Source organism: Aspergillus multicolor, assembly GCF_047715735.1.
Source record: "Aspergillus multicolor strain CBS 133.54 unplaced genomic scaffold BDW74scaffold_1, whole genome shotgun sequence".
Taxonomy (NCBI): domain Eukaryota; kingdom Fungi; phylum Ascomycota; class Eurotiomycetes; order Eurotiales; family Aspergillaceae; genus Aspergillus; species Aspergillus multicolor.
In genome coordinates this window covers 2,061,970-2,088,237 of record NW_027395952.1, presented here as the reverse complement: position 1 = coordinate 2,088,237, position 26,268 = coordinate 2,061,970, and the positions used below count along the sequence as shown (strand labels likewise).

At 51.4% G+C, this 26,268-nt stretch overlaps 11 protein-coding genes across 11 annotated transcripts; 4 read left to right on the top strand and 7 right to left on the bottom strand.

Moving 5' to 3' along the window:
* Positions 1-467: 467 nt before the first annotated feature.
* On the top strand, positions 468-2,105 carry BDW74DRAFT_164818 (aldehyde dehydrogenase family protein; the record flags this gene model as incomplete). Its single annotated transcript, XM_073726320.1, has 4 exons — positions 468-542; positions 612-681; positions 737-1,170; positions 1,218-2,105. The coding sequence occupies 4 exons, from the start codon at positions 468-470 to the stop codon at positions 2,103-2,105; spliced, it is 1,467 nt and encodes a 488-aa protein (XP_073589990.1).
* Positions 2,106-2,256: 151 nt separating this feature from the next.
* BDW74DRAFT_184673 (acid phosphatase PHOa) lies at positions 2,257-4,006 on the bottom strand. The gene is made up of 3 exons (XM_073730869.1): positions 3,556-4,006; positions 3,437-3,498; positions 2,257-3,388 (listed from the first exon to the last, which is right to left on the bottom strand). The coding sequence occupies exons 1-3, from the start codon at positions 3,739-3,741 to the stop codon at positions 2,401-2,403; spliced, it is 1,236 nt and encodes a 411-aa protein (XP_073589989.1). The 5' UTR covers positions 3,742-4,006; the 3' UTR covers positions 2,257-2,400.
* Positions 4,007-4,379: 373 nt separating this feature from the next.
* Positions 4,380-5,843, top strand: BDW74DRAFT_142658 (pex2/pex10/pex12 family protein). Its single transcript, XM_073722758.1, has 2 exons — positions 4,380-4,739; positions 4,795-5,843. The coding sequence occupies exons 1-2, from the start codon at positions 4,431-4,433 to the stop codon at positions 5,818-5,820; spliced, it is 1,335 nt and encodes a 444-aa protein (XP_073589988.1). The 5' UTR covers positions 4,380-4,430; the 3' UTR covers positions 5,821-5,843.
* A 658-nt stretch (positions 5,844-6,501) lies between these two features.
* Positions 6,502-8,544, bottom strand: BDW74DRAFT_164815 (RNA 5'-triphosphatase domain-containing protein; the record flags this gene model as incomplete). The annotated part of the gene is made up of 1 exon (XM_073726319.1): positions 6,502-8,544. One exon carries the CDS (start codon positions 8,542-8,544, stop codon positions 6,502-6,504), a length of 2,043 nt encoding a protein of 680 aa, XP_073589987.1.
* Positions 8,545-10,153: 1,609 nt separating this feature from the next.
* On the bottom strand, positions 10,154-12,564 carry ilv3B (putative mitochondrial dihydroxy acid dehydratase). Its single transcript, XM_073733461.1, has 3 exons — positions 12,061-12,564; positions 11,788-12,001; positions 10,154-11,720 (listed from the first exon to the last, which is right to left on the bottom strand). The coding sequence occupies exons 1-3, from the start codon at positions 12,217-12,219 to the stop codon at positions 10,267-10,269; spliced, it is 1,827 nt and encodes a 608-aa protein (XP_073589986.1). The 5' UTR covers positions 12,220-12,564; the 3' UTR covers positions 10,154-10,266.
* A 1,273-nt stretch (positions 12,565-13,837) lies between these two features.
* On the bottom strand, positions 13,838-14,586 carry BDW74DRAFT_172729 (uncharacterized protein; the record flags this gene model as incomplete). Its single annotated transcript, XM_073727638.1, has 2 exons — positions 13,838-14,197; positions 14,326-14,586. 2 exons carry the CDS (start codon positions 14,584-14,586, stop codon positions 13,838-13,840), a joined length of 621 nt encoding a protein of 206 aa, XP_073589985.1.
* A 249-nt stretch (positions 14,587-14,835) lies between these two features.
* On the top strand, positions 14,836-15,806 carry BDW74DRAFT_6870 (40S ribosomal eS19 domain-containing protein). The gene is made up of 3 exons (XM_073733456.1): positions 14,836-14,944; positions 15,306-15,369; positions 15,433-15,806. Exons 1-3 carry the CDS (start codon positions 14,915-14,917, stop codon positions 15,783-15,785), a joined length of 447 nt encoding a protein of 148 aa, XP_073589984.1. The 5' UTR covers positions 14,836-14,914; the 3' UTR covers positions 15,786-15,806.
* A 448-nt stretch (positions 15,807-16,254) lies between these two features.
* Positions 16,255-16,834, bottom strand: BDW74DRAFT_172727 (uncharacterized protein; the record flags this gene model as incomplete). The annotated part of the gene is made up of 3 exons (XM_073727637.1): positions 16,255-16,284; positions 16,369-16,592; positions 16,654-16,834. The coding sequence occupies 3 exons, from the start codon at positions 16,832-16,834 to the stop codon at positions 16,255-16,257; spliced, it is 435 nt and encodes a 144-aa protein (XP_073589983.1).
* Positions 16,835-19,237: 2,403 nt separating this feature from the next.
* On the top strand, positions 19,238-21,407 carry BDW74DRAFT_6856 (uncharacterized protein). Its single transcript, XM_073733451.1, has one exon. It carries the CDS (start codon positions 19,771-19,773, stop codon positions 20,854-20,856), a length of 1,086 nt encoding a protein of 361 aa, XP_073589982.1. The 5' UTR covers positions 19,238-19,770; the 3' UTR covers positions 20,857-21,407.
* On the bottom strand, positions 21,408-23,276 carry BDW74DRAFT_6855 (uncharacterized protein). The gene is made up of 2 exons (XM_073733449.1): positions 22,011-23,276; positions 21,408-21,919 (listed from the first exon to the last, which is right to left on the bottom strand). The coding sequence occupies exon 1, from the start codon at positions 23,125-23,127 to the stop codon at positions 22,051-22,053; it is 1,077 nt and encodes a 358-aa protein (XP_073589981.1). The 5' UTR covers positions 23,128-23,276; the 3' UTR covers positions 21,408-21,919; positions 22,011-22,050.
* Positions 23,271-24,897, bottom strand: BDW74DRAFT_142640 (putative mitochondrial ADP,ATP carrier protein (Ant)). Its single transcript, XM_073722757.1, has 4 exons — positions 24,776-24,897; positions 24,551-24,572; positions 24,107-24,429; positions 23,271-24,057 (listed from the first exon to the last, which is right to left on the bottom strand). Exons 1-4 carry the CDS (start codon positions 24,812-24,814, stop codon positions 23,503-23,505), a joined length of 939 nt encoding a protein of 312 aa, XP_073589980.1. The 5' UTR covers positions 24,815-24,897; the 3' UTR covers positions 23,271-23,502.
* Positions 24,898-26,268: the final 1,371 nt, after the last annotated feature.

Here is a 26,268-nt window from a genome sequence, read left to right as displayed (position 1 = left end):
ATACACGCTACAGAGTTTTAGGATCTCCATATGGCTCCACCTGACACCTGTCATGCCGTGTAACGGCTATGTTGCATACGGCTTACGGAGGGGGTAGGAGCTCCGCATTCTTACTCCATTCGTCCAGGCGTACCGTTTCTAAAGGTCCTCACCAACGGTTCGCAGTAGATACACCTCCATCTTCCAGAGCAGCGTCGAGTAACAGGCTTTGAAGCGGCTCCACTCAAAACGGTCTTGAACTAAGCAACATAACGCACCATCCAGCATCTTTGCTTCAAATGATGCGGAGTAGCTGACGGACCCCAGCCAATATGAAATCCTAAGATTAAGACCTAAGACCGTCAGACGGGACCCGGCCCCCGGGAAGATGGAGATTATAAATGGTAGTCGCGGCCCTTGAAGCCCCTGGCCGTTCTTTCAGTAAGTCTGACCGGGAAACAGAGACTGAAAACATACAGCGTATCAAGATGACACATATCGATATCAATGACACCAATGGAACCCCAGAGTCTGTCGAGACTCGTCTCTTCATCAATGGCGAGGTATGACCGATGATTGCCTCTGATTTGTTGCCACATCAGTTCGTTAACGCATAGCTTTGGCAAACATAGTTTCGACCAGCGTCAGACGGAAAGACCTTCGGCTTGATCAATCCATTCACACGAGAGTCCATCGCAGAAGGTACGTAAGCATCATCATCTTTTCTAGACAACATCAAACTGAACTGCTGCAACAGTTGCCCAAGCCACTGAAGAAGACTCAAACAATGCCGTCGCTGCGGCCAAAGCAGCCTTCCCAGCCTGGAGAGACCTCTCTCCTGCCCAGAGAGGGGCCTATCTTCACAAACTGGCTGCGCTGATTCGCGAACACAACGATGAGTTTGCGCAGCTGGAGGCTTTGTCCACTGGAAAGCCTGTCTCGCGCTATTTCGACGCTGCCGCCGGCGCAGATACCTTCTCCTACTTCGCTGAGGCGGGCTGGACCGTACAGGGAACGTCCAGTTTGAACACGCCCGGTCACTTCAACATGACTCTTAAGCAGCCGTATGGCGTCGTCGCTTGCATTATCCCTTGGAACGTCCCGATGGCGTTCTTCGCCTTCAAGATTGCCCCTGCCCTAGCAGCCGGTAATACGGTCGTGTTGAAGAGCAGTGAGAAGGCGCCTTTGACTGTAAGACTTGACCCTTTCAGGCCAATCGCTTTATCTAACACGCACAGTCCGCCTTCGCCGCTAAACTGATCGCCAAAGTCGGCTTCCCACCGGGTGTTGTCAACATCCTCTCTGGCTTCGGCACACCCGCCGGCAGCACGCTAGCCTCCCACATGGACGTGCGGTGTCTAACCTTCACCGGTTCCTCGTTCACAGGCCAACGCATCCAAGCCGCAGCCGCGGCATCAAACATGAAGATCGTGCACATGGAGCTCGGCGGCAAGTCACCGGCTCTGATCTTCGAAGACGCAGATCTGGAAAACGCCGCCGCGGCAACACAGTTCAGCATCCAGTGCCTGAGCGGCCAGACCTGCATGGCAAACTCGCGCATCTACGTTCAGGAGTCTGTGGCCGAGAAATTCCTGGCGCTCTTCAAGGAGAAGTTCGGTGGAGCGAGCCTTGGAAACCCGCTGGATGAGGCTACGACGCATGGACCCCAGGTTGACCAGCTGCAGTATGAGCGTGTCAAGTCGTACATTGGTATCGGTGAGCAGGAGGGCAAGCTCACTCTGGGCGGCGACGCGAAGGATGGATACTTCATCAAGCCGACTGTCTTTGAGAATGTCCCTGAAGATTCGCGGATCGTGAAAGAGGAGGTCTTTGGTCCTGTTGTTGTGATCAATACCTTTAAGACGGAGGAGGAGGCCATTGAGAAGGCCAACGCCACGGAGTTTGGACTCTATGCTTCTGTTTTCACGAAGGATTTGGACCGTGCTGTGCGTGCTTCCAAGCTCTTGGAGGCTGGTACTGTTGGCGTTAACACTACGAGCCCTAATGTCGCCAAGGACATGCCATTTGGTGGGTACAAGATGAGCGGTATTGGTCGCGAGGGCTTTATGCACAGTCTTGACAACTTCCTGGAGACTAAGACGATTTTGATTAAGATGAGCTCTTGAGACACCAAGCTCAAGAGGCAGGGGCATAGAATGGAGGAAGATATGACGAACCTTCGTGGCTACAACACAGCTTTGATTCGACCATAACCAGATTTTAGCGGAATGCTCATTTTTGCATAAAATATCATTGTATATTGGATATCAAATAATACTTTGCATGATTGATACAAGGATAGCATATACATATAGCGGCGGAGTCCGTCGGTATACCGGCGCCCTGGACGAAGGGGGCGGCGACAAAGTCGACGAAGGGGCCGCCGCTGTGGCTGTAAACTATGAGCTTTTCCTAGTTACCTCAACGGTTCACATGGTACCCACTCTTGGAGTTATAATCAACGTTCACATTGTACCCGCTCTTAGAGTCGTAAGGAAACGGGCTGGTGTAGTTATAGGTCGGCTCGGTCCCTGCGTAGGTCTGCTTGACAATGTCAAGAATTCCATGACCGGCCGAGCAGTCACCCTCGGTCAGCGGGATCGGCCAAACAGGCGAGTACTCAGACAGATCTCCGTTCGACAGAGGTCCGGGATAAGTCTGGTTAAGTCTTAGGTTTGTGGTATCCACCTTGTGATTGACATAGCCGGTTTTGTTGGCTACGATCTCAAGGATATTAGCTCCACAGTCCCAGCGGCCTAGAGATGGAAGCCCCCAGTTGGCTGAGACAGACGCAATGGTTGAATAATGGGTGTAGAAGGTATTGTCTTCAGTGCCGTGCAGGTTCTCTGGAACGGCCCCTCCCAGCAAAATGCTGAAGATGCGGTTGGTTTTGCTGTATGTCTTGTCCTCGTCAAAAGTAATGAGGACAAGGGTATTGTTCATAAAGTATTCATTTTCAAGTAAGGGCGAGATCCAGCCGCGTAGCCACTTCGCGGCAAAGGTAATGTTAGTGTCGTGAGCGTCGTTGGTCATATTGGGAGTGAAGAATGCCCATTGAGGCAGCTTCTCGTTAGCTAGATCGGCGTCAAAGTGTGTGAAGTTCTTGATCTGGCGCCCGCGCATGGTGTTCTCGGTGACCGAGTCGTATAGAATGAGTGGATTGTGCTTGCGCACGTAGTCATCATGGAACGTCTCTTGATTTGAGTAGTTGTGTCCTTGGAATCCCGGGTAGGGCATGTGTTCCTGGTACTCGCCCCATGCTATGTACTTGGTGTCCAGAATATCGACTATGGTCGAAACGTTGGCCGGAACCCGTTGAAAATCGTCATTATCCATGCCGAATGTGTCGCCGCCTGCTGCTGCGCAGTAGTTAGGTTCGGAAGGATGTGTAAGAGCGTAGAAGTTTGTGCTGTCCAGTCAGAACTATAGCAGCCGCAGTACACATTGGACGACTCACAGCGCGATTCCTTGTGATGCCAGCCAATGCAGGTTCTCGTCCGCCGCCGCATTCTCATAGTCCTAACCGGCGAAACATTATTAGTCCAAGGACAAGTGTTTTGAGCAGAGCGAACCTACAATGTTTTCGAACCAGACCTGAAAGATCCGGTTGAAGGCAAGACCCTCGACATTGGAGACTGGCGAATACGGCGCTACAGTGGCTGCACTGGCGTCTATCTCTGACGCGGAGGGTTCATTTGTCGTCGCAGTCAGAGCGAGGGTCGACGCGACAGTCCCTAGGACAGTTGCAAGTGAGGACTTCATTGTGGACAACTCCCAGAGCACTGAAGGTTTGGACGCCCGCGAATCCTCAAGGGAAAGGGGCAGTCAGAGGTTGCTTGTTTATAGAGAGCAGCAAGGGGGAGGAGTCGGCAGATGTCCGTGTTACACCAACTGCTGCCACACCCTTGTATTAAGTATGCAACTTCCTGTCATCAGGGTCATTCTCCCCTCAACCCCTCACTAGATCTATGCTAGTGTGATAGAAGGTGGCATCGGTTAGAGGAGCGCAGATCAGCAGGAAGCAGAGGGTGACCTTTTTGGAGCACCTTACGGGCCACACTTCTTGAGAAAGCTTAACAAGCACTCATCCATGCACGTGGCCCAAGTCAACCGTGGTCGGCGCAGCAGGCCTCAATTATTCGCATATTTCAAAGTCATACACAGTGAGCTTTGGTAGAGGCTTGCATGATTTACTATGAGTTACTTCAACAGTGATCCCGTTACAAGCTCAAGGGAACTAACTGATGGACGATAATGATCCATCGCAGTAGCTTAGTCATCTGACATTAGTCATCAATAAAGACGCCCAGATCACGTGCGTGGGTACTCCGACTCCAACCTCGGCTGCGGGCGATCTGGGGAAAGCATGGACCTGGTGCCGACAGGTAACATCCCTCGGTGCTCCCTTCCAGCAGGCTGGGCTTTCGATTTGACCACACAATGATAATACCATGAGCTCGACGAATTTTGCCGCTGCCCAGCAGCGCGTCCTTGAACGCCGTCGACAACGCGAGACCGAAGCCCAAAACCGACTCGCCGAACAACAACGAACCTCCGTCGCGAATCATCCCGCATTGCAACGACTTCCCTATCCCTTGAACACCCTACCACAATCAGGCTTCTCAATATGGAACGCGATCAAAGGTCGAGAGGGAACGAGGCCTGCCTTTCGTGTTGGTCAGGTCGACGCGGAGTTGTTGGATGAGGAGTTGCTCGGCCTGCTGAAGGGGCAGGTTGGGGATGCGCTCAAATACTTCGGGGTAAGCTCTTCCAACTATGTGGACATTGAGACACTACTAACATCTCCTCCTTCAGCCGCATCTTCGCGATGACTGGTCTAACGAAATCCAACTCATTCTCCGCGCGATCCTTTTCAAGCTCTCAATTTGGGACCACGACGCATCGTACGGCGCCGCTCTCCAGAGCCTCAAGTACATCGACAGCCGCAGCAAAGGCCCCGTCCACTCAATACCTACGAAACTTCAGAAATTTCTATACGGCCTCTTAACAGTCGGCGGTCGCTACGCATGGGACAAGTGGGAGAATTGGCTCATCGCCCAAGAAGGGGGCTACGAGGAACCATCGCAGGAAATCCGGTCACTATCCCGGTTAACTAACTTTTTTTCCACAACGCACTCCATTGCATCCTTTATCTCTTTCCTTGTCTTCCTTGTAAACGGTCGTTATCGAACACTAATCGACCGCCTGCTCCGCATGCGCCTTACACCCCCCTCCGCCCAAGCCAGCCGCGAAGTCTCCTTTGAATACCTAAATCGCCAATTGGTATGGCACGCCTTTACCGAGTTCCTCCTATTCCTTCTCCCCCTCGTCGGCATTAGCCGCTGGCGCCGCTGGATCTCCCGCGCATGGCGCAAGACGATCTCCGCAATTCGACCAACAAGCGTCGACGAGGACGAAGTCTCCGAAAAACAAGGCGAACTCGCATTCCTCCCCGAGCGCACCTGCGCGATCTGCTATAAGGCCCATAACGACGCGACGACAGAAAGCGAAATCATGGCCTCGGCTTCAGCGGGTGCAGGAGGTATAATCGGCTCCGCACAGACGGACATCACGAACCCTTACGAAACGATACCCTGTGGCTGCACTTATTGCTTTGTTTGTATTGTCCAGAAGCTCGAGGGTGAAGAAGGTGAGGGGTGGGTTTGTCTTAGGTGCGGAGAGCTTGTCAAAAAATGCAAGCCATGGAACGGCGATGTCCTTGAGGAAGAAACGAAACGGCGGTCATCATCGGGGAAGATAGTTGGGTTCGCTGTAGATTATAATACTCCTTCAGAGCAAGAACAGGAGCATGAGGACCCTGCTGGTGCCGAGACTGCATGATCACATATACCCAGAGCATTCAAGAAGTTATACCTACATCTCATACTAAGCGTTGCTATATTACTATACGTAGCCTGGTCTCCTTACCTTCAGAGACAAAATAACGTAAATCATGACACCGCTCCATATATGACTATGCCGTATACCCACACCTTGAACCAAATTTTACCAAGGAAAAGTTGGCGGCTACGCTACTATGTGAGCAATTTTATATATATATGCACCAACCCATTACTAGCCTTATAATCACCACTTAAACATGTTTCGAATCACATAGATAACCTAATCATAATCAGAGTGACCTTCAAGCCTCATCAGACAGACCGGCAATTGAGTGTGTTCTGGTTCAATTGCAGAAGCGTAGCCATGGTCGGAATTGAAGGCCAGCCCAGAGTAAGGTCCAACTACACGCAGCCGATGAGTATCAATTACTAGGCTACTGTAAATTCAACCGGACTGGTGCGGATAGTGAAAATAAGAATGATTATCCGAGAACACGCTATCTAATAAAACACAAAGTTCGAAACGACCACCAATCCAACTACTGTACAGTCTATGGGTAATATAATCAAGGTAAGGTATCATCATGACTCATCAAGAACAGCAAAAGCAGACAATGGTATCCAACGCCAGAAGTCAAGAAAAAAAACAAAAAGGGGCCAGGTTCCGAGATGTGTTGGATCAAAGCGTCGGCGCCCTCTTCAGACCAACGCAGTATCGCACAAATAATGTATCAATAAAATGACCGTGCCGAATACCCGGCGGACGGCGTTTCTCGAATTCGTCGATGGCTTCTTGGACGCCAAATCCGCATCTCTCGATTAGATAGCTAACGATCAAGAAGCCGGTTCGGTTGAAGCCGTAGTGACAATGAACACCGACCACAGGCCGTGGTCGGGAAGGGTCTTCGGATCCCTTTAACTTCTCCGTAATTTCGTTCTGCAGACGGTCGACTAAAGCAATGAAATCGCGGACCTCATCTGGCGTCGGGGGCACCTTGGACACGGTCGGGTATTTCTGGTAATGGATGCCGCCGGCCTCGAGGGAAGCTGGATTGTATACGGGGCTCTCGTGACTGATGTCGATAACGCAGTATATGTTACCACGCTGCGCCTGGGAAAATAGAACCGGGTTATGTTCTTCATCGACTTCACGCAACATTTTGAGCGCCACGAATGTGTCAGCAATCCGCTCAGAAACCGGTGGAACCTTCTTCCATTTCGCCAAGTTCTTGACATCCCATTTCCCGGACGTGTTCAAATGCTGAAGTTGCCATCCAAGGTTCAGCCTGTGGTCGGCGTGCTGGGCGACGAAGTCCTGGATGATTCCCGCGAGAGTGCGGTATGTCGCACGGTCATACAACAGGGCGTGGGAAGCAGGTGCCGGAAGAACGACAGTCTTCACGGAACGTTTGGATTTGGTTGTTCCATTAAACCCGACCATGGTCTTTTCATCTAGCTCTGGCTCAATACCGGATTTCTCCTCGTGGGCCAAAGAGTTGGGGGATTCCGAGGACTGCGTAGTGGGAATTCTGGAGGCATCTGGAATAGTGGAGCTACCATCAGCACCTTCATCAACGGTCTTCTCGGTATCACCGAAAGCTCTCAGAAGCTTTCGGAGTTCGGCAGGCTTGGTCACTGCATCCGATTCTCCACCAACAAGTAAAACAGGTGTTCGGACACCAGCCCAAACACCCTCTCCAGGAAGACCACCAACCGCATTCCCGTTAAAATATGATGGAAGAGCTCCCCAAGCCATACGCCTCCAGACCGGCGTCTTGCTTTGCTTATTGTACCGAATCTGAAGGCCGCGAGTCTCGTCATCGGCATCTGCGCCGACAAGCCGGGTAACGCTACTGCTGTACAGGCCACCGCGCCTATCCCATTGCCTCCAGAGGTCAAAAATGGGCCCGGGAATATACAGCAAGCGTCGATATGACGAAACTTCTTTGGGTGACGGTGGTGAAGCGCGAGGACAGATAGCCACGAGGCCGATAATATCTTCCTTCAAGTCATGTCTGAGAGGAGATGTCGAGGATGCTAGCAAGGCTGACAGCGAGCAGCCTAGACTGTGCGCAATCAAAACCACTTTCTGACCCGCTTCTTTATCACGATGTTTATCAATGGCTGTGGCAAGTAACCCCGCTAGAGCTTCGACCGTGTATGCATCCCACGAGGTAGGCGCAAAAGATGATAGCCCGCAGCCGGGCAAGTCAATTCCGAAGCAAGGACCGACATTTGAGAGGCTTGTAAGAAGATGGTTGAACTGCGCAAGGGACCCTCCCAAGCCGTGTACAAATACAAGCAGTGGTATCGGGGATGGCTTGGTCGGGAATTTATCCATCTGAGGATGTGGCCGGTAAAACGTCCGTATAGATGGGTATTCGGCGACAGAAGTTGTGTAGGAGAGGTATGTTGAATGTTTCTTTAGTAGACCGGGATCGGTGTCGACCGCTGAGCATTGATCAGCATCGCTGGATGAGTTGCTCAAGGTATATTTACCATCCTGCGGCTCGCTACCCTTTTGAAGCGTTTCTTGACTTGGGCGAGTCTCGGCGTGTTGCCATGACCCTGAACTCTCATAACCGTCTTCGTCGGACGAGGTCACCGTGCCAGCGGATCCCTTGTGAGTATCTCTCTGAGAATGGCGAAAACGCCGTTTCTTCATCGACCGGGAAGAACTTCCACGCTGCAGGAGCGAAGACAACAATCCGCAGCCCACCATCATGACAGCGCAGGCGGCCAAGAAAACGATCTCGCCCTGGTTCACTGTCGGGTCCGAATCAAATGCATGGAAGGAGAAAGTAGATGCGAGGAAAGGAGTTATTTCCAATAGAGTGAAAGATATATGACAACGAAGCAGTCGCAGGATACTAGTATCAAGCAACCCTAGACGGGGACCGGGTGAAAGAGGTAAGCTAGCATTGCGGGAGTTCATGATGGCATTTGCTTCGTTCCGGACGTTCATATAAAGTTGCGGTCTAGCCCAAAGGACAATTGTTTCCCCCGTCTCTCAAGGGGCCGGTCATGCAACCACCCAGGGGGCGACGAGGATCGGTTCCGAAGGCGAATCGAACTCTCCACGAGACGGAACGGCGAGAGCTCTTTGGAGGAAATGTCCGTTTGAGTGATAGTGAGGCGACAAGGCGGGTCCTTCAGGGAAAGCGAGACGCTAGGGGGACTGATAGATTCTAACTCTGGCTGCTCCGTACGTTTATAGGGACTTCGGCCAATGAGTGGCTCGGATGCAGCACGTTGACCGTCCAGTTGGGTCGGAACGCTTGCGGAGGGCTTACTCCGGAGTATGAAGTCCCACTCGGAGATGGACACTGGTCCCAACTTAAGGAGCTCTAACGAAGGGGTATGATGTATCGTTGGGTTGGACTCTGGGCTCGCAGGAGGTTTCCGACGGTGGAACAGCGGGTGTGACTCAATTTGGAACCTGATCAGGACGCCCGATATGAAGCTTCTATATTCGCTACAAGCTGGTTAGCAATACTGCCAAAGCATTCAAACATGCCAGGTCAAAAACGCATACTGACTGCAATGGAAAAAGAATGCGACAAGCTAAAGACTGCTAATGAGCGACTGTCTTCCGCAGTACGGAGTAAATGTCCAGACTTAAGCGCGACAAAGAACCGTGCTGTGTCAGTTACCCAACCAAAGCTGGTCCTTCAAGCCCATAAGACCCCTTGCTGATGATAACAGTGGGATAGAAGAGAGTGAGGAACTGAGCCAGTCACAGCCATAGAAGCAACATCGTGAGTAGAATGCCGACCCTGGTCCATCGGAAAACAGCAACAAAGAGTAAAAAACAAAGCGGATGTGGGCCACGGCCGATGACTCAGCCCGCCCGTATGGTTCATTACCCAACTGTTTCTGCTTGACGATCAACAGTTTCAGGTCTAGATGATCGACTGACAGTCGGTGAGCTGGTAGATACTCGGCTTCGAGCCTGTCATATGACCTTCTAGAAGTTGTCCTAACTTAGAGGAAAAGGGGGTGATATACCTCCAACGGCGCATTCCTCGGTAATTCCATGACGAGCTTGGGACATAAGACCGTAATTAATGATGTCATCTCTGTTTCTCTGCGGTCGGCTGCTTCAAGTATACTTAGTGGGAAGTTCTATGATGCGCCATTGGAAATAACTTATATCTATTCTTAGGTATATCAATAATAGTTACATTGTTAGGACTACCTTGAAGATCGATGAAGTATGAGGGCTAACTTAACCTTTGCCAATTGGTTTTTATGATCTGACGGTATGCCAACACGGTTCTCTAGGCGACCCGAAGCAGGCTTTTATACTTAAGAAAGCTAGGATTTCAAAATTATATAATTGATACTCAGGGCCGAGTGATCACAATTCCAATGGCTAAAAAAGTATTTATCATATAGATCTTTTGAAACATTGATCAAGCGCTAATAATCCAAATAAATGGCCTCAAAATAGATCTGTCATTGCGCCATGCGAAGCATCCCCCACCAGCCGGGCATACTTCGCTAGAACACCACGTGTTACACTAGGAGCCGGTGGCTTCCATTCCTTCAATCGCCGCTGGATCTCCTCATCTGAAACATCCATGCTGAGCTCGTTGTTTTCCGCGTTGATGGTGACCAAGTCTCCGTCCCGGACAACAGCGATTGGGCCTCCAACTGCTGCCTCTGGCACGATATGTCCGACGATGAAGCCATGTGAGGCCCCAGAATACCGACCGTCAGTAATCAATGCGACGTTGGTGAGTTTGGCGCCCATAAGAGCCGCACTGGCTTTGAGCTGTTCCGGCATGCCGGGTCCCCCCTTTGGCCCTTCATAACGGACAATAATCACCAAGTTCTCTCCACGAGGAATCTTGCCCTGTGTTAGGGCGTCGTTGAGCTGGTACTCCTTGTCAAACACGCGTGCCTTTCCGGTAAACTTGGTTCCTTCTTTGCCTGTGATCTTGGCCACGGCGCCACCTGGAGCAAGGTTACCTTTCAAAATCTGGAGGTGACCCGTCGGCTTGATGGGGTTGTCCAAAGGTCGGATGATGACCTGGTCGTCGGGCAATGATGGATACGAAGCCACGTTTTCAGCTAGGGTCTTGCCGGTAACGGTAGGAATATCACCATCAATCAGGCCAGCTGCAATCAACAGCTTATGAACGGAGGGAATGCCGCCAATCTCATAGAGATCGGCCATGAAGTACTTCCCACTAGGCGAAAGGTCCGCAATGAATGGAATCTTGTTGCTGACTCTTTGAATGTCATCCAGAGTGAGGTCAACGCCCGCGGTACGGGCCATAGCCAGGAAATGAAGCACGCCGTTGGTACTTCCCCCCAAGGCCATAGTCATGACCAGGGCATTTTCAAAAGACCTCTTGGTAAGTAGATCGCGCGGACGAATATTCTTTTCCAAGCAGGTCTTGATAGCATCGGCTGCCTTAACACACTCCCGCATCTTGGTGGGTGACGAAGCAGGAGTAGATGAGGACCCAGGAAGGGACAGTCCCATGGATTCAATGGCGGTCGCCATTGTGTTTGCAGTAAACATGCCTCCACATGCACCTGCACTAGGGCAAGCGTGCCTTTCTAGGTCATCCATGATTTCGTCCTTTGTTTGGCTGGTATCACCTCCATCGTCGGGCTGACGCAGCGTATCGTAGGCGTAAGCACCAGCTGCCTCGAAACAAGATCCCACACTGATGTTTTTCCGGAGTGACTGAGAGTAACCTTTCTGGATCGTACCACCGTAGATCATAAGCGAGGGGCGGTTGTGCCTGGCCATGCCCATTACGACACCTGGCATGTTCTTATCACAACCCGGTATAGCTATACAAGCATCGTGATACTGGGCGCATGTAACGGTCTCGACACTGTCGGCGATAATCTCACGGGATTGGAGCGAAAACCTCATGCCTGCGCGAAGTTAGGACGAAGGTTTTAACAGTAGTACTATATGAATATAGTCTAGCCCAATGCATACCTTCGCTACCCATGGAGATGGCATCTGAAACTCCAATGGTGTTATATTGCCAGCCGAGCATTCCTCGGTCGACCACAGCCTTCTTCGCGGTCGTCGCAAGGTCCAGGAGATGCATGTTGCAAGGGTTTCCCTCCCACCATACGCCCGCGATTCCGACGTGGGGGCTCTTCGCCATGGATTCCTTGTCAGGGACGCCGGCGGCATAAAGCATGGCCTAATTGACGCGTAACAGTCAGTCAATGGATGCTTATATGAGAGTGACGTCCGACTCACCTTTGCACCGGGGAAGTCATGGCCACGAGTGATGTGCGTAGAGTGCCGATTCAAGGCGGGGGTTCCGTCTGCATGTTTTGCGTCGCTTGGGAGGACGGGGAACTCGATGTATTTGGGCTCCTGGAGGGGAGGGTTATTTGTAGGTTTCGTAGGATCCATTGCGGGGTACTTGGAGTAGGGATTCTCAAATTTTGGTGGAAATAAGCCGAATACAGATCAATCGGCTCAGCAGGACGAGCAGCGAGTTATATAAGAATGTGGGAAAGCTCTGCCAGCTCGAGACATCCAGCCACAAAGCTCGGGCAATGTGTGGGATCGGCATCGGAGCCCCTCCAGGCCTCCACAGTTCGGACTTGAGTCCGTTGCGGGGAAGCAGTCAGCCAATTGCCCGCCCTCTGATTAGCTGTTGCACTCTGAGGAGTATATACCAACCCACGATGTGTAAGAAGAAATATCCCATTGTAGAATCTTCGCGGTCAGTTTATGATGAAGGATTTGCATAGCAAATGGAAGCCTTGCCTTAGAATGCCATATGGCTTCGCAGGGCCCCGTGACGTCCTCTTGAGATGGCCAACTCGGAAAACAGCACCTACACTATTTAGATCTAGGTAGCCTCACAAGCGTGTATTTCGAAATAATATGAATCACGGCGCTAACTGTTGTTTCGGATCTGTAGATGGATCAATCAACCAGCGTACCACGGCGGCGGTTAGCCGACGGTTAAGGACAGAAGCGCCTAGGTCCTGGTACAGCCTCAACGTAGGGTATTTTGGGAAGCAAAGCCAGATTCACTGGCCATGGTCAGTTCTGTAAGGTTTGAGGATATGGCGCGCTTCCACTGATCCTCGAATGGTTGGTATATTGCTTCAGCTATCAATATTTAAGCCACTGCCTTGTGGTCTGGCGCCCTCATTCTTCACTCAAAGCTTTCTGGCCAAAGAAAGGCACGTTACAAAAGCTCCGATCAGGCCCTATCCGGTGGTACACATTCAGAAGTTTCCTTGTCGGCCGTATCTGAAAGCTCGCCCACTTTATCAGAACGTTGAGGTGTCTACCATGGTGGCCAACAAGACGCGACTATACGTCGCGCTCTCTCCTAGCGGTGTCTTAATAATGAGGAGCGAAAGTATGCAGCAATCTATACCATTATGGACTTTCCGTACGGCAGGTGTACTCACATCCATCACAGGTTTCATTGGGGTTTCCTAGTCGGGCCCAAGATGGAGGGTGGCGAGAACGTGCCAGGCAAGCGATATCATGTCAAAAACATACCAGTCAAAGGCTGAGAATGTCAAGAGGTCAATTTGCCAGATGTTCGAACCACGACCACCTTACTTGCACGCATCTTGGTGGCGAAGATTGAGAATGAAGAGCGTCTCGTCGCTCTCATTCGTAGAATCCCTGTCGCGCAGAACGATCCGGATTGGAGATGCCGTACGTGGCTCGCACATGCCTTAGCAGCGATAGCAAAGGACAGCAAGGCTGTAGGGACATCAGAGCTAGATTGGCGGAAAATTGAACCAACTGCAAGCCGATATGTCGCCGAGAAGACGTCCGCTGGCCGTTACGAAAGCGCAGCAAGGCTTGCCGGAACCAGGCCGACTTGGGACATGCTTGCGAATAAGCAGATTGTACCATAAGGTTGGCTGGTAGCTTTGCAGCTATGAAGATATCCGTGCCGCAAGGCGTCTCGTCGGTTGGACCAGTTGGGATTGGCCGGAGTGAGCAGTCACATATCTATTTCGAGATCATAATATCTGTCCGCATGTAGTCAATTTCATGTAATACCTTCAAAAGTCTCCCCACCATCTGTGTCGAGCCTTCTCCATTTCCAACTCAGCTGGGAACTGGTCAAGCACTTCGCAAACTCGATCTCGCCATTCTGTTCTCGTAACATTGGCCCATCCTGTTTAGCAGCCATCTCTTTGATCTCTTCCCACTCTTGTTCGTCACCCCAGGTTGAGTGTTCTGCTGGTTGCAAATAGTCCCTCAGCCAAAGGTGAAACTCATTGACGGATATGAAAGGACCGAGTCGTGGGCGAGACCTAGGTATGCGCGAGTCGCGAAGCGAGCCACCAACGCAGCTGCTGACTCCGTTGCCCTTTGGCTTGAGGGATTGAAGTTCCTTGATCATGCGCTGTAGGTCATTTAACAGTTTTTGACGAGATGCCTCCGTTAGCTTTGCTCAGACACTTGGGACTTCATCGCCTCGAATACGTTCCATGACGATATAAGCACGGTTCTTTAAACAAATGAGCAATAAACCTTGGGGACGGGGATAGATGTATGCTCTGAGACAAACTTCATAGTCGCCGCTTCGGTTAAGTGGAACCAGGGGTCCGTCTTGACGATCTTACGAGGCGAGATACGAACAGTGCTCGAGCCACGGCGCGAGTAGAGCTTCGCCGTAGTCTTCATAGCCAAAATAGTCATGAAGGGGTTGACGGCAGTGTTGTTGATTGCTAGACCTTCAGTACCCTCATGCTGGGTCGCCATCCCTTCGGGAGGGGGCACATAAGACGACATCTTGCTTCAGAGTGCTGAACATGTTCTAAGGTCAAAGCCCCTGGGCGAAAGTGATACGAGTTGCACAATCAACGCTCGTGAAGGATAAGCCTCGCTTAGTAACTGTGTCTACTCTGTAGCTGCCTCAGGCGGAATTCTACTTAGGGTACGGCTAGGCCGGAACAGGCTAAGCGAAGCGCCCACAACCAACCGAGCGGCCGCCATCCAACTCCAATTGTGTGCGAGCGAAATTTCGACTCCTAACGACGACGACAACCGACGACCCATCCCTCTCACCTCGCCCTTCAACTCCCCGTACACCTTCACTTCGAGGTCACAAGTCGCCAAAATGGGTGGTGTCACCGTTCGCGATGTGGACGTAAGTTGTCACTTTACCTGTCATTCTGAACCTGCACCTGTACCTGGCAACGGCATGGCATCTGGCATCAAGAGACGAATGCAACGCAGTCGACCGATACGATGAGCACGGACGGAGGAAATATTTGGAATGGTTTTGGGAGCGACAAGATACTATGGGCGGAGAGTTTGATGATCGAAATATTCGAGACGGATCATAAATATGGATTACAATTCGATCGGCAACTGCGATTGCGATGCGAATACCAAACTGAAATTTGAACGGATGGAATATGCACAGAACAACCGTTGCCAGGGGAGGAAGGGTCATCCAGAAGGGCTGAATTGTCAACGGCCGAATCGTGCTGATATCTTTATTACAGGCGCAAAAGTTCATTGTGGCTTACGCCGCTTTCCTGAAGCGTCAGGGAAAGCTCCCCATTCCTGGTTCGTCAACCTATCTACGGCATATATCGAAATCAAATTGACATCGCTAACGCTACCCCGTAGGTTGGGTTGACACTGTCAAGACCTCCGCCTCCAACGAGCTTCCTCCCCAGGACGCCGACTGGTACTACGTCCGCGCTGCCGCCGTCGCCCGTCACATCTACCTCCGCAAGACCGTCGGTGTCGGCCGTCTCCGCAAGGTTCACGGCTCTACCAAGAACCGTGGCTCCCGCCCCGCTCACCACGTCGACGCCTCCGGTGCCGTCGACCGCAAGGTCCTCCAGTCCCTTGAGAAGATCGGTGTCCTCGAGCAGGACGAGGACAAGGGTGGCCGCCGCATCACACAGTCCGGTCAGCGTGATCTTGACCGTATCGCCAAGACCACCGTTGACGAGGAGGAGGAGGATGACGAGTAAATTAGTGTCGGATTCTAAACTAATGAAAAAGTCCTGACGTTTTACCTTCCTCCACTTCTTACTTCTCCACCTATATCCACGGGATGAACTCGACTTGAGGACCAGGTGAAACGGGGCTGGCTCTGGCACAAAGGGACGGCGAACGGAGCGGGTTGATCGATCGGATGAGAGGAATGGAATGAACTGAGTTCATATTTCTTATGTTTCATATTCCCATGTTCAATTGAGGCACTATACAGCCTACACCTACACCTACACAGTCCACAGTCCTGCGTCTCCAGTTGAGAATAGATCATGCGTAACGATACCCTGGCTCTTGCTCTATTTACAGTATCCGCCATGTCCAGCCGTTTTCTTAAGCCATCGCTACCTCCATGTGTTTCAATGGCCAGAGTTCCCAACGTCTGGACATTCGTACCCCATATCGATTAAGTCTCAGCCCCGCATCAGCCTTATCTATCCATCCCATCTATTTCTTCCCCGACTGAGCCGAGGGATCCTATACATTGATTCATTAGCACCTCCGCACCACGGACCACAAGCCCATCCTTCAATAAATCAAACACAAGAGACCAAAACTCACCAAATAAACCTGATAAAACCTCATCCTCACCCCCTCCCCAAAATCAAACACCACGCGCCCGGCCCACTGCACCTCCGTCGGCTCTCCGTTGGGATTATTCTTAAGAACGTACTCAACGGTCCCGTAGAGCATGAGCTCGTCCTCGCCGCCAAAGAACACCTTTGTCGGCGTGTGCTTGCGCGACGCAACGTGTGTCCAGAGGCCGTGGCGGAGGGTGCGGATTTCTATAAACGGATTAGTATCAAGCATTAAGAGCTATGTGCAGAGTGGGAGGGGTAAGTGTACCGTCGGCGCCCTTGGCGGTCTTCGGCCCCATGATTAGCGTTGCGTCGGGCGTGAAGGATGCGACGTAGGCGTCGTGTTGGGACTCAGTGTCGCTGATGCTGTAGAAGGATTCCATGAAGGAGATCATGTCCGCGGCTTTTGCGGGTGAGAGGGCTGAGGATGAGGATATGTTGTAGGACATTTTGGAGGATTGTGTTGTTTCTGATACCCTGTGTTCGAATGCACTCAATGCTTTAACCAGTGTGCCTGGTTTCTCTTGTGGTCAGAGTGAAAATAAGGTAGAAATGAGTGAAGTGAAGCTGTGATGTCAAGATCAATGTATGGAGACGTTTTTCGGGCCGATATGGAGTCGCTATCCGATGGGGATCGGATGAGGTGGGTTTCTTCCATTTTCAGTCAGTTAGGGCTTGGACGAGATATTTGGCATTGCTGGTTATTCATGGGTGATATGAAATAATTTAGCAAGAGCCAACTTCTACATAGGGTCTGTTAAATCCATGGTCTCCTCTGTGTGCGTCTGTATAGATCGAGATTGGATTGCGACTATGTAGCGTCTTTCTATATATGTCGTTGGTCCCTTTAAGGTCAATTGTTTGCTTACAGCTCAAGAGGTACAGATGAAGAATAATTAATAGGTATCAGTCAAAGAGCTGCTTTTCGTAGGTAGCTGTGTCCTGATCGAGGTACAGGACTGCGGGTATACTTCCTTCTGGCGAGTGTCAAGATGAAGCTGAACAACGAACCCTTGAACTGGTTACCTGGCTTGCGACGAAACGCTATGCGTTATAAGATATAATACTGCCAGTAATAGCTATTGCACCACGCTCCGGCGTGCCTGGTAATCTTAACTATGCTTCTTCTTGTCCGAGCAAAGGCCACACCATGGTGGTCATACTTCGCGTGCACGATATGATAATGAGAATGTACGCATGGCTTCACCCAGGCACCAATTGGACCAGCGGTACACCAGCATAGCTGCTTGACGTATACTGTGCGCAACTGAACCTCTTGATCCTATTCTCAGCTGGATGTCGGGTTAAGGGCTAGGGATACCTCGGCGAGTCGGCATTGATATCAAGCGAGTTCAGATCTGCTAACACAGTCAGGTTGCATACGATCTCCCCCAAAGCTCGAAAGAAAGAGCGAATAGTCCAGAGCCCAGTGCTGTGTGAGATCCATACGTAAAACAAACATGATAAGTGCTTTGCTCGAGTCCAGGGTAGATACAGACCGGCTATTGCGTTTGATGGCGGCCTGCTCAACGCCTACCGCCATCAACGCCGTAGAGGTCCTCGGTGGCCTTCTCCGACCAGGCACAGCTGTCATTGTGTAACCGAGGCGGAGATTCTGAGATGACTCTGATGCATGAGCAAGGCCAGTACCTGTTAGACAGCTGTAAAATCGAATTGGAAGGTCCGTGCTATGATCCGGGCCCGGGAAATGTGGTTCTCGCTCAGTGGAAGAAATATTTGCTGCGATGGCCCTGTAAGAGTGAAGAAGTATGGATATCCACTTCTTCAAGGCCTCTCCAAATCGACGTTACCCCTCATCGTTTGTTGATCACACTGAACAGCAAAGCATAGGCCGGTTTCAATTGGTCTATCTGCATGGCACGCAGACGAGTACCTAGGTACGGCTGATCATCGCTCTAGACTTCTCCGGAAGACCGGGGTGGTTGGAATCTCGAGAGCGTGCTTCGAGTCCGTCAGTAACGTTGTACTTGGTGCATAAGTAAATCTCGAGTCATATTCTAAACTGAGTATGAGTATCCGGATGCTGTTGATGAGTGCCCCGCCCCCACGCATACGGGGTGGAAGCGTTATCAATGGAACGGTCATGCCTCCAAGTCCAAGGGCCCCGGCGCAAACCAAGGAGCAGATAAACGAGGCAAGGAACGCGAAAAGGCACCAATAAGCGAGAGCGTCATCGGAGGCTTGGGGTTATGCTGAGCAGGCCTGGATTGCCGTGATCCATTACCCCGCTGTGCGTACAGAGACATGGTTGTACTCCGCACACGCTGTCTGTAAGTGCATGTACATCGAGTGCTGTGTGCAGAATTGGAAGGACGTGATTGGACCTGGCCGAATTGGTTGACCGGTGGCTAAAGTTGCCATCCATACTGAACCACGTCGATTTGAAATTCGGCGTGAGGCACCTGCAGCGCTGCGGGTTGAGATTCGTTGAGAAGGTGAGTGTTCCGGTACACTAAAGAGTCTACCGGAGCAGGCTGGGGGAGAAAGAGGGGCCCACGTGAAGCCTTTGGCGGGAGGTTGTCGTCTACCAAGGTTCACCCGGAGCACGGGCTCGCAGAATGGAGCCTACTGGCCTCCTGGAAACTGGAGTAATACTACCTATTCAGATTTCAGAGTCTCAGTTCAGACTGCGCGTCGACATCATCGATCTGCCCTGGAAGTTTACCCTCTGTATCTGTACCTGTACAGAGTGATCACCGTCTCCGAGTCCTTCCGCAGGGAGTGCTATCCCTGGCCAATCGACTCGGCCACGCGTGGGATAACTCTCATAATTATCTGGCATTAACTGATAAGGCGCCTAAAAATAAGCGTAATACAGTAATTTATCCATGATCCGATCCAGCTGACTGACGGGCTCTGACAGTGCATTCTACAGACATGACGACTATTGACTAGTAGTGGCTGCCCCTTCCCCCTTCTCTCCTCCCCCCCTCTCTCTTTCCCCTTCCTCTATAACAATAACAACTATTCGATTCAGTTACCATTGTTCATACTCGTTTCCAAGGCTGCTCTGCTCCGATCACTTCGAGGTTTATCACCATCGCGTCGCTTATCTCCCGCGCGTCGCATCGCATCGCATTGATCTGCCTCAGGAACCCACTGCCAGCCAGGTCTATACGGGACTCCTGCAAGTTTCAGCCTCTGCCATCTATCACATTCCCACTGTGAGTTATACTTTATGCTATTGATCTCCTTTTCTTCACCTCCTGAACGCCCTGTTTCTTTGTCTTGCCCGTATCAGCGAAATTAGTCATCCTCCTTTGTCCCCCTCAGCCCTGGTTTGCTCGCTTGGCTCTGACTCATATGCGATAACAGTTAGTTGAGCCACCAGCAGTCGCGAGGCCAGCTTCTTCTCCTCAACATCATGGCTACTCAGACACCCATTTCTAGCATTGCTATGGCCCTTGCCGGCAAGTCGGCCTCTGTTGACATCCCCAAGCCGCGCTCCGGTTACCCTGCTGCTCGCGCCGGTCGCCCTACTATGCTCCCTACTCCTCCGAACTCCATCTCCCCTAACCTTCCTCCTCACGGCTTCCGGGCACGCGACTCGGGCGCCCTTTTGTCGCCTCCTCTTGCGACATCCCACGTCGACTCGGATATCGACCTTGGCGACGCCGCCGACCACCCGAACGCGAACCGGCGCGATGTGACTGCCGCCAGCCTTGAGGTTGCTGGAGCGATTACCCCGGCCATGCTGGCCAAATACCACTTGCCTGAGATCTTACTTCAGCATGGCCCTCTGGCAATTCGTCATGTCATGGGCTACCTGACCACCTCGGTTCCTGGTTTCTCTGGCATCCCTCCTGCGAAAGCCAGGAGACTGGTCGTTGCCGCGCTAGAAGGCCGAGGAAGTGACGATAAGAGTGATGTTGTCTATGAAAAGGTCGGATGGGGTCGTTGGGATGCGCGTCGCCGCGGTGAACCGTCTCGAGATTCGCCTCGGCACGAAATGTCGCCCCCTTCGAGTTTGTCCGACACCTACCAGCGAGGGGTGCAGATTCCGAGACGGGAAAGCTTGTACCCTTGCAGCTCCAGCGTGGCAGACTCTGCTGTTTTCTCGTACACTGAAATGGAGTTTGGTGGACGGGATGATATGCTGGAGCATGAGGCCGATAAGATGTCTTTAGACGGAATGGACCGCGACTATTGTTCTTCGTCCCCTGCCCCAGATGACGAGATTCCGGATGCGGATTGGGGCGAGGAAGACGTCACAGACGAAGAGGATTGGGCGCAGATAGGCGCCGCCGAACTCCGCGCGCGATCTATGAACGGAGGGGGAGGTTTCGTGAACGGCAGACTTCCGCCACCGCTCCACGGTGGCGGACCTGTTTCGTCGTCTCTCGCCAAATCAGCACCGCGCGCAGTTCCCATCCAGCAACTTGGCTTCTCGGTGCCCGACAGCCAGGAGCGAGCTGCGGTCGAGGCTCTCCTACGACTTGGATCTATGTAATACCATTCATCATCATATCAGGCGTTCTGGATGCAGGCTCCCGGCATTACCTGCTATTTTTGCTTTCATTGGGCTGGGCCATTCTTCGACATATATATTTACGATTCTACGACTCATCACTTAATTTTCAAGACTGCTCCGGGCGCCGAAGACTACTTCTACTCGACCGGCTCGAGGCTCTGGAAGCATTTGCATTGGGATTGGAACGGAAACTCGGTTGGGCTGGGATTACGGCGTTCTCCATCACACATTGCACCCTTTTGATTTCATTTGTGACCGACTGGGACTGGTCTCGAGCGCAGGAAAGCACAGGTCACCACGCACTTCATTATTTTCTTATTCTTTCTATATACCACGCACGGGCATGCAGTAGCCCCGGCGTTGAGCTATAAATATACTGCGCTCGCCACTCTGTATCTTTTGATCTTACTGGTTCACTTAGCTGTGCAACTGGTATATATTAACTCCATGGTGTCCTTACCATACTTATGGATGGTTATGACAGAATCAGGAATTCATTGGAATCTGAACTCCCGACTCAACGAGGGATTGGAATAGACTTAGAGGTTATCCATTGAAGAGTTCACATATGATTTGGAACTGTACATATCCCATAATGCGAACCTGCCCGAGTTGAACATTAATTAGGGTAAAATCAGGTAAAATCAGCTGTACAGTATTCTAAGCCAGCAATCCCGACTACGTCCCAATCAGCTCTGCTAGAGTAAAACTTCATATGTGAATTTTATCTGGTCCTTGACTCTGTAATACCTACCTGAATCCTTATTTTCCCATCCCAACCAGCCCAAGTTTTTCATAATCCCAAACGCCGCGACCAAGTACAAGATACGGAGGAGGGTAGACGGTAGACATCATCTTGGCCAAAAGTGGTTGATGGGCGCAGGGGATAGACTCTGGCCCTCTGACTTGTCCATATTCATTTGTCGATGAAGTCATAGCTTCGAGCATTCCACCAGTCCTGTCTTGATATTGATATGGTCTGTTTGTCTATCCACGTAACATCGCACTGCCTCCTAAAGGCCCAAGACGGCTTGGTATTGGCCTGGAAACAGCTATTAGCCCGATATCTAGAATCATAACTACCTATTTGTACGGAGTACGATGCAGATATATATGAAAATGAAAATAAATACCGAGATCCAAACCAGCCAAGCACTTACCTTACACATTCATCTACTTATCACCATCATGCGCATCGTTAATCCGTCTCCAGACTTCGGCCTCCACCTCAGCAAGCTTATTCCCGGCGCTCTGAAGCCAGGACTTCGTGCTCCCCCACAGACCGTCTTCGCCTCCGTCGCCACCGGAGCTTGAGCCGGTGGCGTTGCTGATGGGGGTTTGCAAAGGAAAATTCGTGGACGTTGATGCTGAGGGTGGAGTATACACTGAGCTGTAGGGCGTTGATGTGGAGTTGGGAGTTGGGCTTGGGTATTGCGCTTGTTGTTGCGGCGTCTGTGACTGTGGCTGGTAGCTATACCCCGGGCCGGCGTTTGCGTTGGGTGTGTAGTTATACCCTGCACCTGTCCCTGCCCCTGCTGTCGTCTTTGGGCTTGGGCTGGACCAGCTTGGCTCTGGTGTATAACCATACGAGGCGGGTGTCGATGCCGTTGCCGTAGTCTGGGGCTGAAGCGGGCTCGGATTTATGTTCCCAGTTGTAGCTGTAGGAGCTGAAACTGGAGCTTGAGCTTGAGCTTGTTCTGAAGCAGGCGGGTACGCAGGCGCAGCAGTTATAATTGCAGGTGGAGGGTTCGAGTTCGAGTCCGAATTCGTCGGCGATGTTGCGTCCGGCGTTTGTAGGGCTGCTGCAGCTGCGGGCGTAGGGGCAAGACCACTCTTTGGTACAGGTGCTGGCATAGGTGGAGGCGGGTGATCTTGAATCCCAAGCACAACTCCAGCTTCATTGCCCGTATTCTGACTATGCTGATTGGAATCGGCGGCTGTAGAAGTCGAAGTAGGGACAGGTACAGCACCCGGCTGTGGTGGTGGTGGCAACGGCGAGGTAGATGTAGCAGTAAGAGCCTCTGGAGGTGCGATTGTGGTCGTTGGATCTCCGGGGATATCTGGAGTAGGGACCTCAAGGACCGTCATGTTGGTGGGCTGAGCTGTGGCGTAGATGGGTGAGTAGGAGGGTGCTGTTGCGGTTGAGGCGGAAGTTGAGCTTGTTGGAGCGGCGGATGGCTGGGTCTGAGGGATGTCCTGCTCGTCGGTATCCGACGGGGACGAGCTGAAATTGACTTGTTCGGTCGTCATGATGCTATCTAAGAGCTTCTGAGTAGGTTGTAGTTTGAGAGTTCAGAATCTAGACAGCCTAGACGAACAGGAAGATTGCCAGAGCGACGTCATGATCATGTCAGCAAGAAAGGGTGAAACGTGTCGTGAGTTTTACGAGGTTTACAGAATTTACAAGGAGAGAAGAATAACAAAAAAATACAGTTGGCAAAAAAGAAAAAGCTTGCAGGCAGTAAAGTACAACTGGTACAAGAAAAGATGTCACAGTTTGTATGCTTGACGCATACTTCTAAAGGATCCCCATCACCTTCCACCATCGAGGTTTTATCCCCAACGGTGGCCAACCCCTTCCCCAAAAGGCTTACACCAACAAAACAGTCATTTTGGGCGAGACGCTTATTTGAACTTCTTGCCGAAGAGGATGAGCTGGACCTGGTCGTAGATGGACAGGACACCAGCACCGGCAACACCACGGAGGATGTTAGCACCGGCACCCTTGAAGAGAGACTTGACACCCTCGCGAGCGATGATCTGGCGGAAAGCATCGAAGGAAGAGCTGTACTTGACGGCCTCACCGGAGGTCATCATCATGCGACGACGGACAGTGTCAAGAGGGTAAGAAGCGATACCAGCACCAGTGGTGACAGCCCAGCCGAGACCGAAAGAGACGAGGAAAGAGCCCTCAAGAGAACCAGTGAGGACAACAGGCTTAAGAGAGTCGTACATTCCAAAGTACAGACCACGGTAGACAACAATACCAAGAACGGAGGGACCGAAACCACGGTAGAGACCGGCAATACCGTCGGAGGCGAGGGTCTTCTTGTAGACATCGATCAGACCGTTGAACTGACGGTCACCACCACCAGCCTTGGTGGACTTGGCGTCGTTGGCAAGACGGGTACGAGCGTAGTCGAGGGAGTAGACGAAGAGGAGAGAAGTGGCACCAGCCATCTGCGGTTGATTAGCGACTGCTTTGAGAATGAGAGAAGTTGATACATACACCACCAGAGGCAAGGTTGCCAACCATCCACTTGGCGTATCCGTCACGGTCCTTCTTGTAGGCGAACATGGACTTGTAGGTGTCACGGAAGGCAAAGTTAAGAGCCTGGGTAGGGAAGTAACGGATGACGTTGGCGGTGTTACCACGCCAGAGAGAGACAACACCCTCAGCAGCGGTAGTGCGGCGGAAGCAGTCCATCAGACCGTTGTACTTGCGGTCGAGACGACCGGAGCGGAGCATCTCATCCTGGGTCTGGATGAGGAGCTTGACACGCTCGATGGGGGCAGCAGCAGTCTTGGAGACGGCAGCGGAAACACCACCCACTAGAAACTCGTTAGTATTTGATTGAGAAGAATATCAATCTGCCTCAAGCCATTGAGTGAACCAATTGATGGAATATCAATGCGGATCGATCGATGGATGAGTTTGCGGTAGGTGACATACTGAGGAAGTCGACGACGAACCCCTATGAAAAATTTTCATTAGCCACGAGTTCAACAGCAACGAGGTTCGCCGCGCGCAGAACCATCCATCATTCACACATCCAGCGCCGAGGAATCACTTTGATGCTCTTTTGATATTCTTTTGATGAATTTGCAGTGACATCTCGTCGAGGACGCGTGGTCGGGAAATTCTGGCCGGGAGCAGGAGAGGTGCGAAGAGACTTACGGGCATGCCGAGAACGGACTTATCACCTTGGCTGGCCATTGTGACTGTTTCTAAGAGTAATACCTCTTGAGAAAAGAAAAGAGAGGAGATGGATGAGTGTCAAGAAAGAAAGGACACTTTCAGAAAGGGATGCAGAGAGAGGAGAGAGAAGGGAAGAAATTTAAGAACAGCGCCGGAAGGGCTCTTGTCTAAGCGGCAAGCGGCGCTAGTCCTCCTTGGGACGAATAATGGCCACCCTTGGACTTGAATCCGGCGCTAGCACTGGGCCTGCTGGCCCGGGCAACCAGTGTCGGCGGTCCGACATCTCCCGACCAGCCGAAAACATTGTTGGTGATCGTGAAAGATGCCTCGAGATCTGGAATTCTGACCGGCAAATTACAGTCATTCAATTGAGAAGCTATACTTTTGACGCTATATCTCTTGCCAATTCGTCAGTCTTGACACTGAACAAGTCGCCTAGGTTCTGGCTCCGCTCCGCTCCATCGGGCCAGAGACATCCGTAGGTAGAGCCTCCATACTGGAGATCCTCTCTCCCGAGTATCCGATCAACCAAGCCTGGGCCTGCAAATTTTGATCGCATTGACGGCAACATAGATATGTTAAGAGTTTTCACCTCCAGATAGCGGCAAATGTTGCATTGGGAAAACCCCTCAATTACAGCTCCCTTTTCACCGAACCATGATAACAGTCGAGAAAATGCATGCCCATGCAGCCTGCAAATGATCATCTGCCTGATCTTTGCGACCTCGGAGCTCTGAGTAGCTTTCTTATGGTATTTGAAGTACCTAGAGCATAGATAAGCCCTAGGCTGTATATAGTCAAATATCATCTGTTTCAATAATCCCCTTTGCGATCAAGGTCCTTAGCCCGGCTAACAGGACAGGTGAATATTGATCAAATACAGGGTCAGAGGGTTTGTTTAGGTATTGTCAAATGGCCAGTCGTAGTTTACCCCAAGCCTACTTTCTCCGGGGTTTGTCAATATCTTCCATTGCGGAGTAGCATTTTCCATTGGACTAGCTGGTCGATATCTCTACTTCAGTTTCTATATATTGATGCAAGACACGGAATCGCTATCCAAGACCTCGAGTACCAGTTAAAATGATTTCATGAACAATGATAATGGGACCCGAGGACTTTTGAGACCCAAACATAGATTTTTCACTTTCTTTGTTCCTTGAATTTTTGCCCTCGTGCCCGGACCTCCTTTGACACCATCACATCTGGAAATGGCGGATAGACCCACTAAACATGGGGGCGCGCGCCGCTGAAGCCCCGAGGGTCCTTTGACTGGCGCTACTCCGTGCATACCGAATACATCGCGACAGTAACAACCATGATTTAGAGAGTGGTGTGCTAAACGTTTTTATCTTGTCAGTAGCCATCATGATGAGTTAAAAAAAAAAAAGATGTATTTGGCCACTCTTTATGCTAGACCAGGGCCGTGGATATCAAACTATATAAACCCAAACTATGCCATATGGTACATCAAT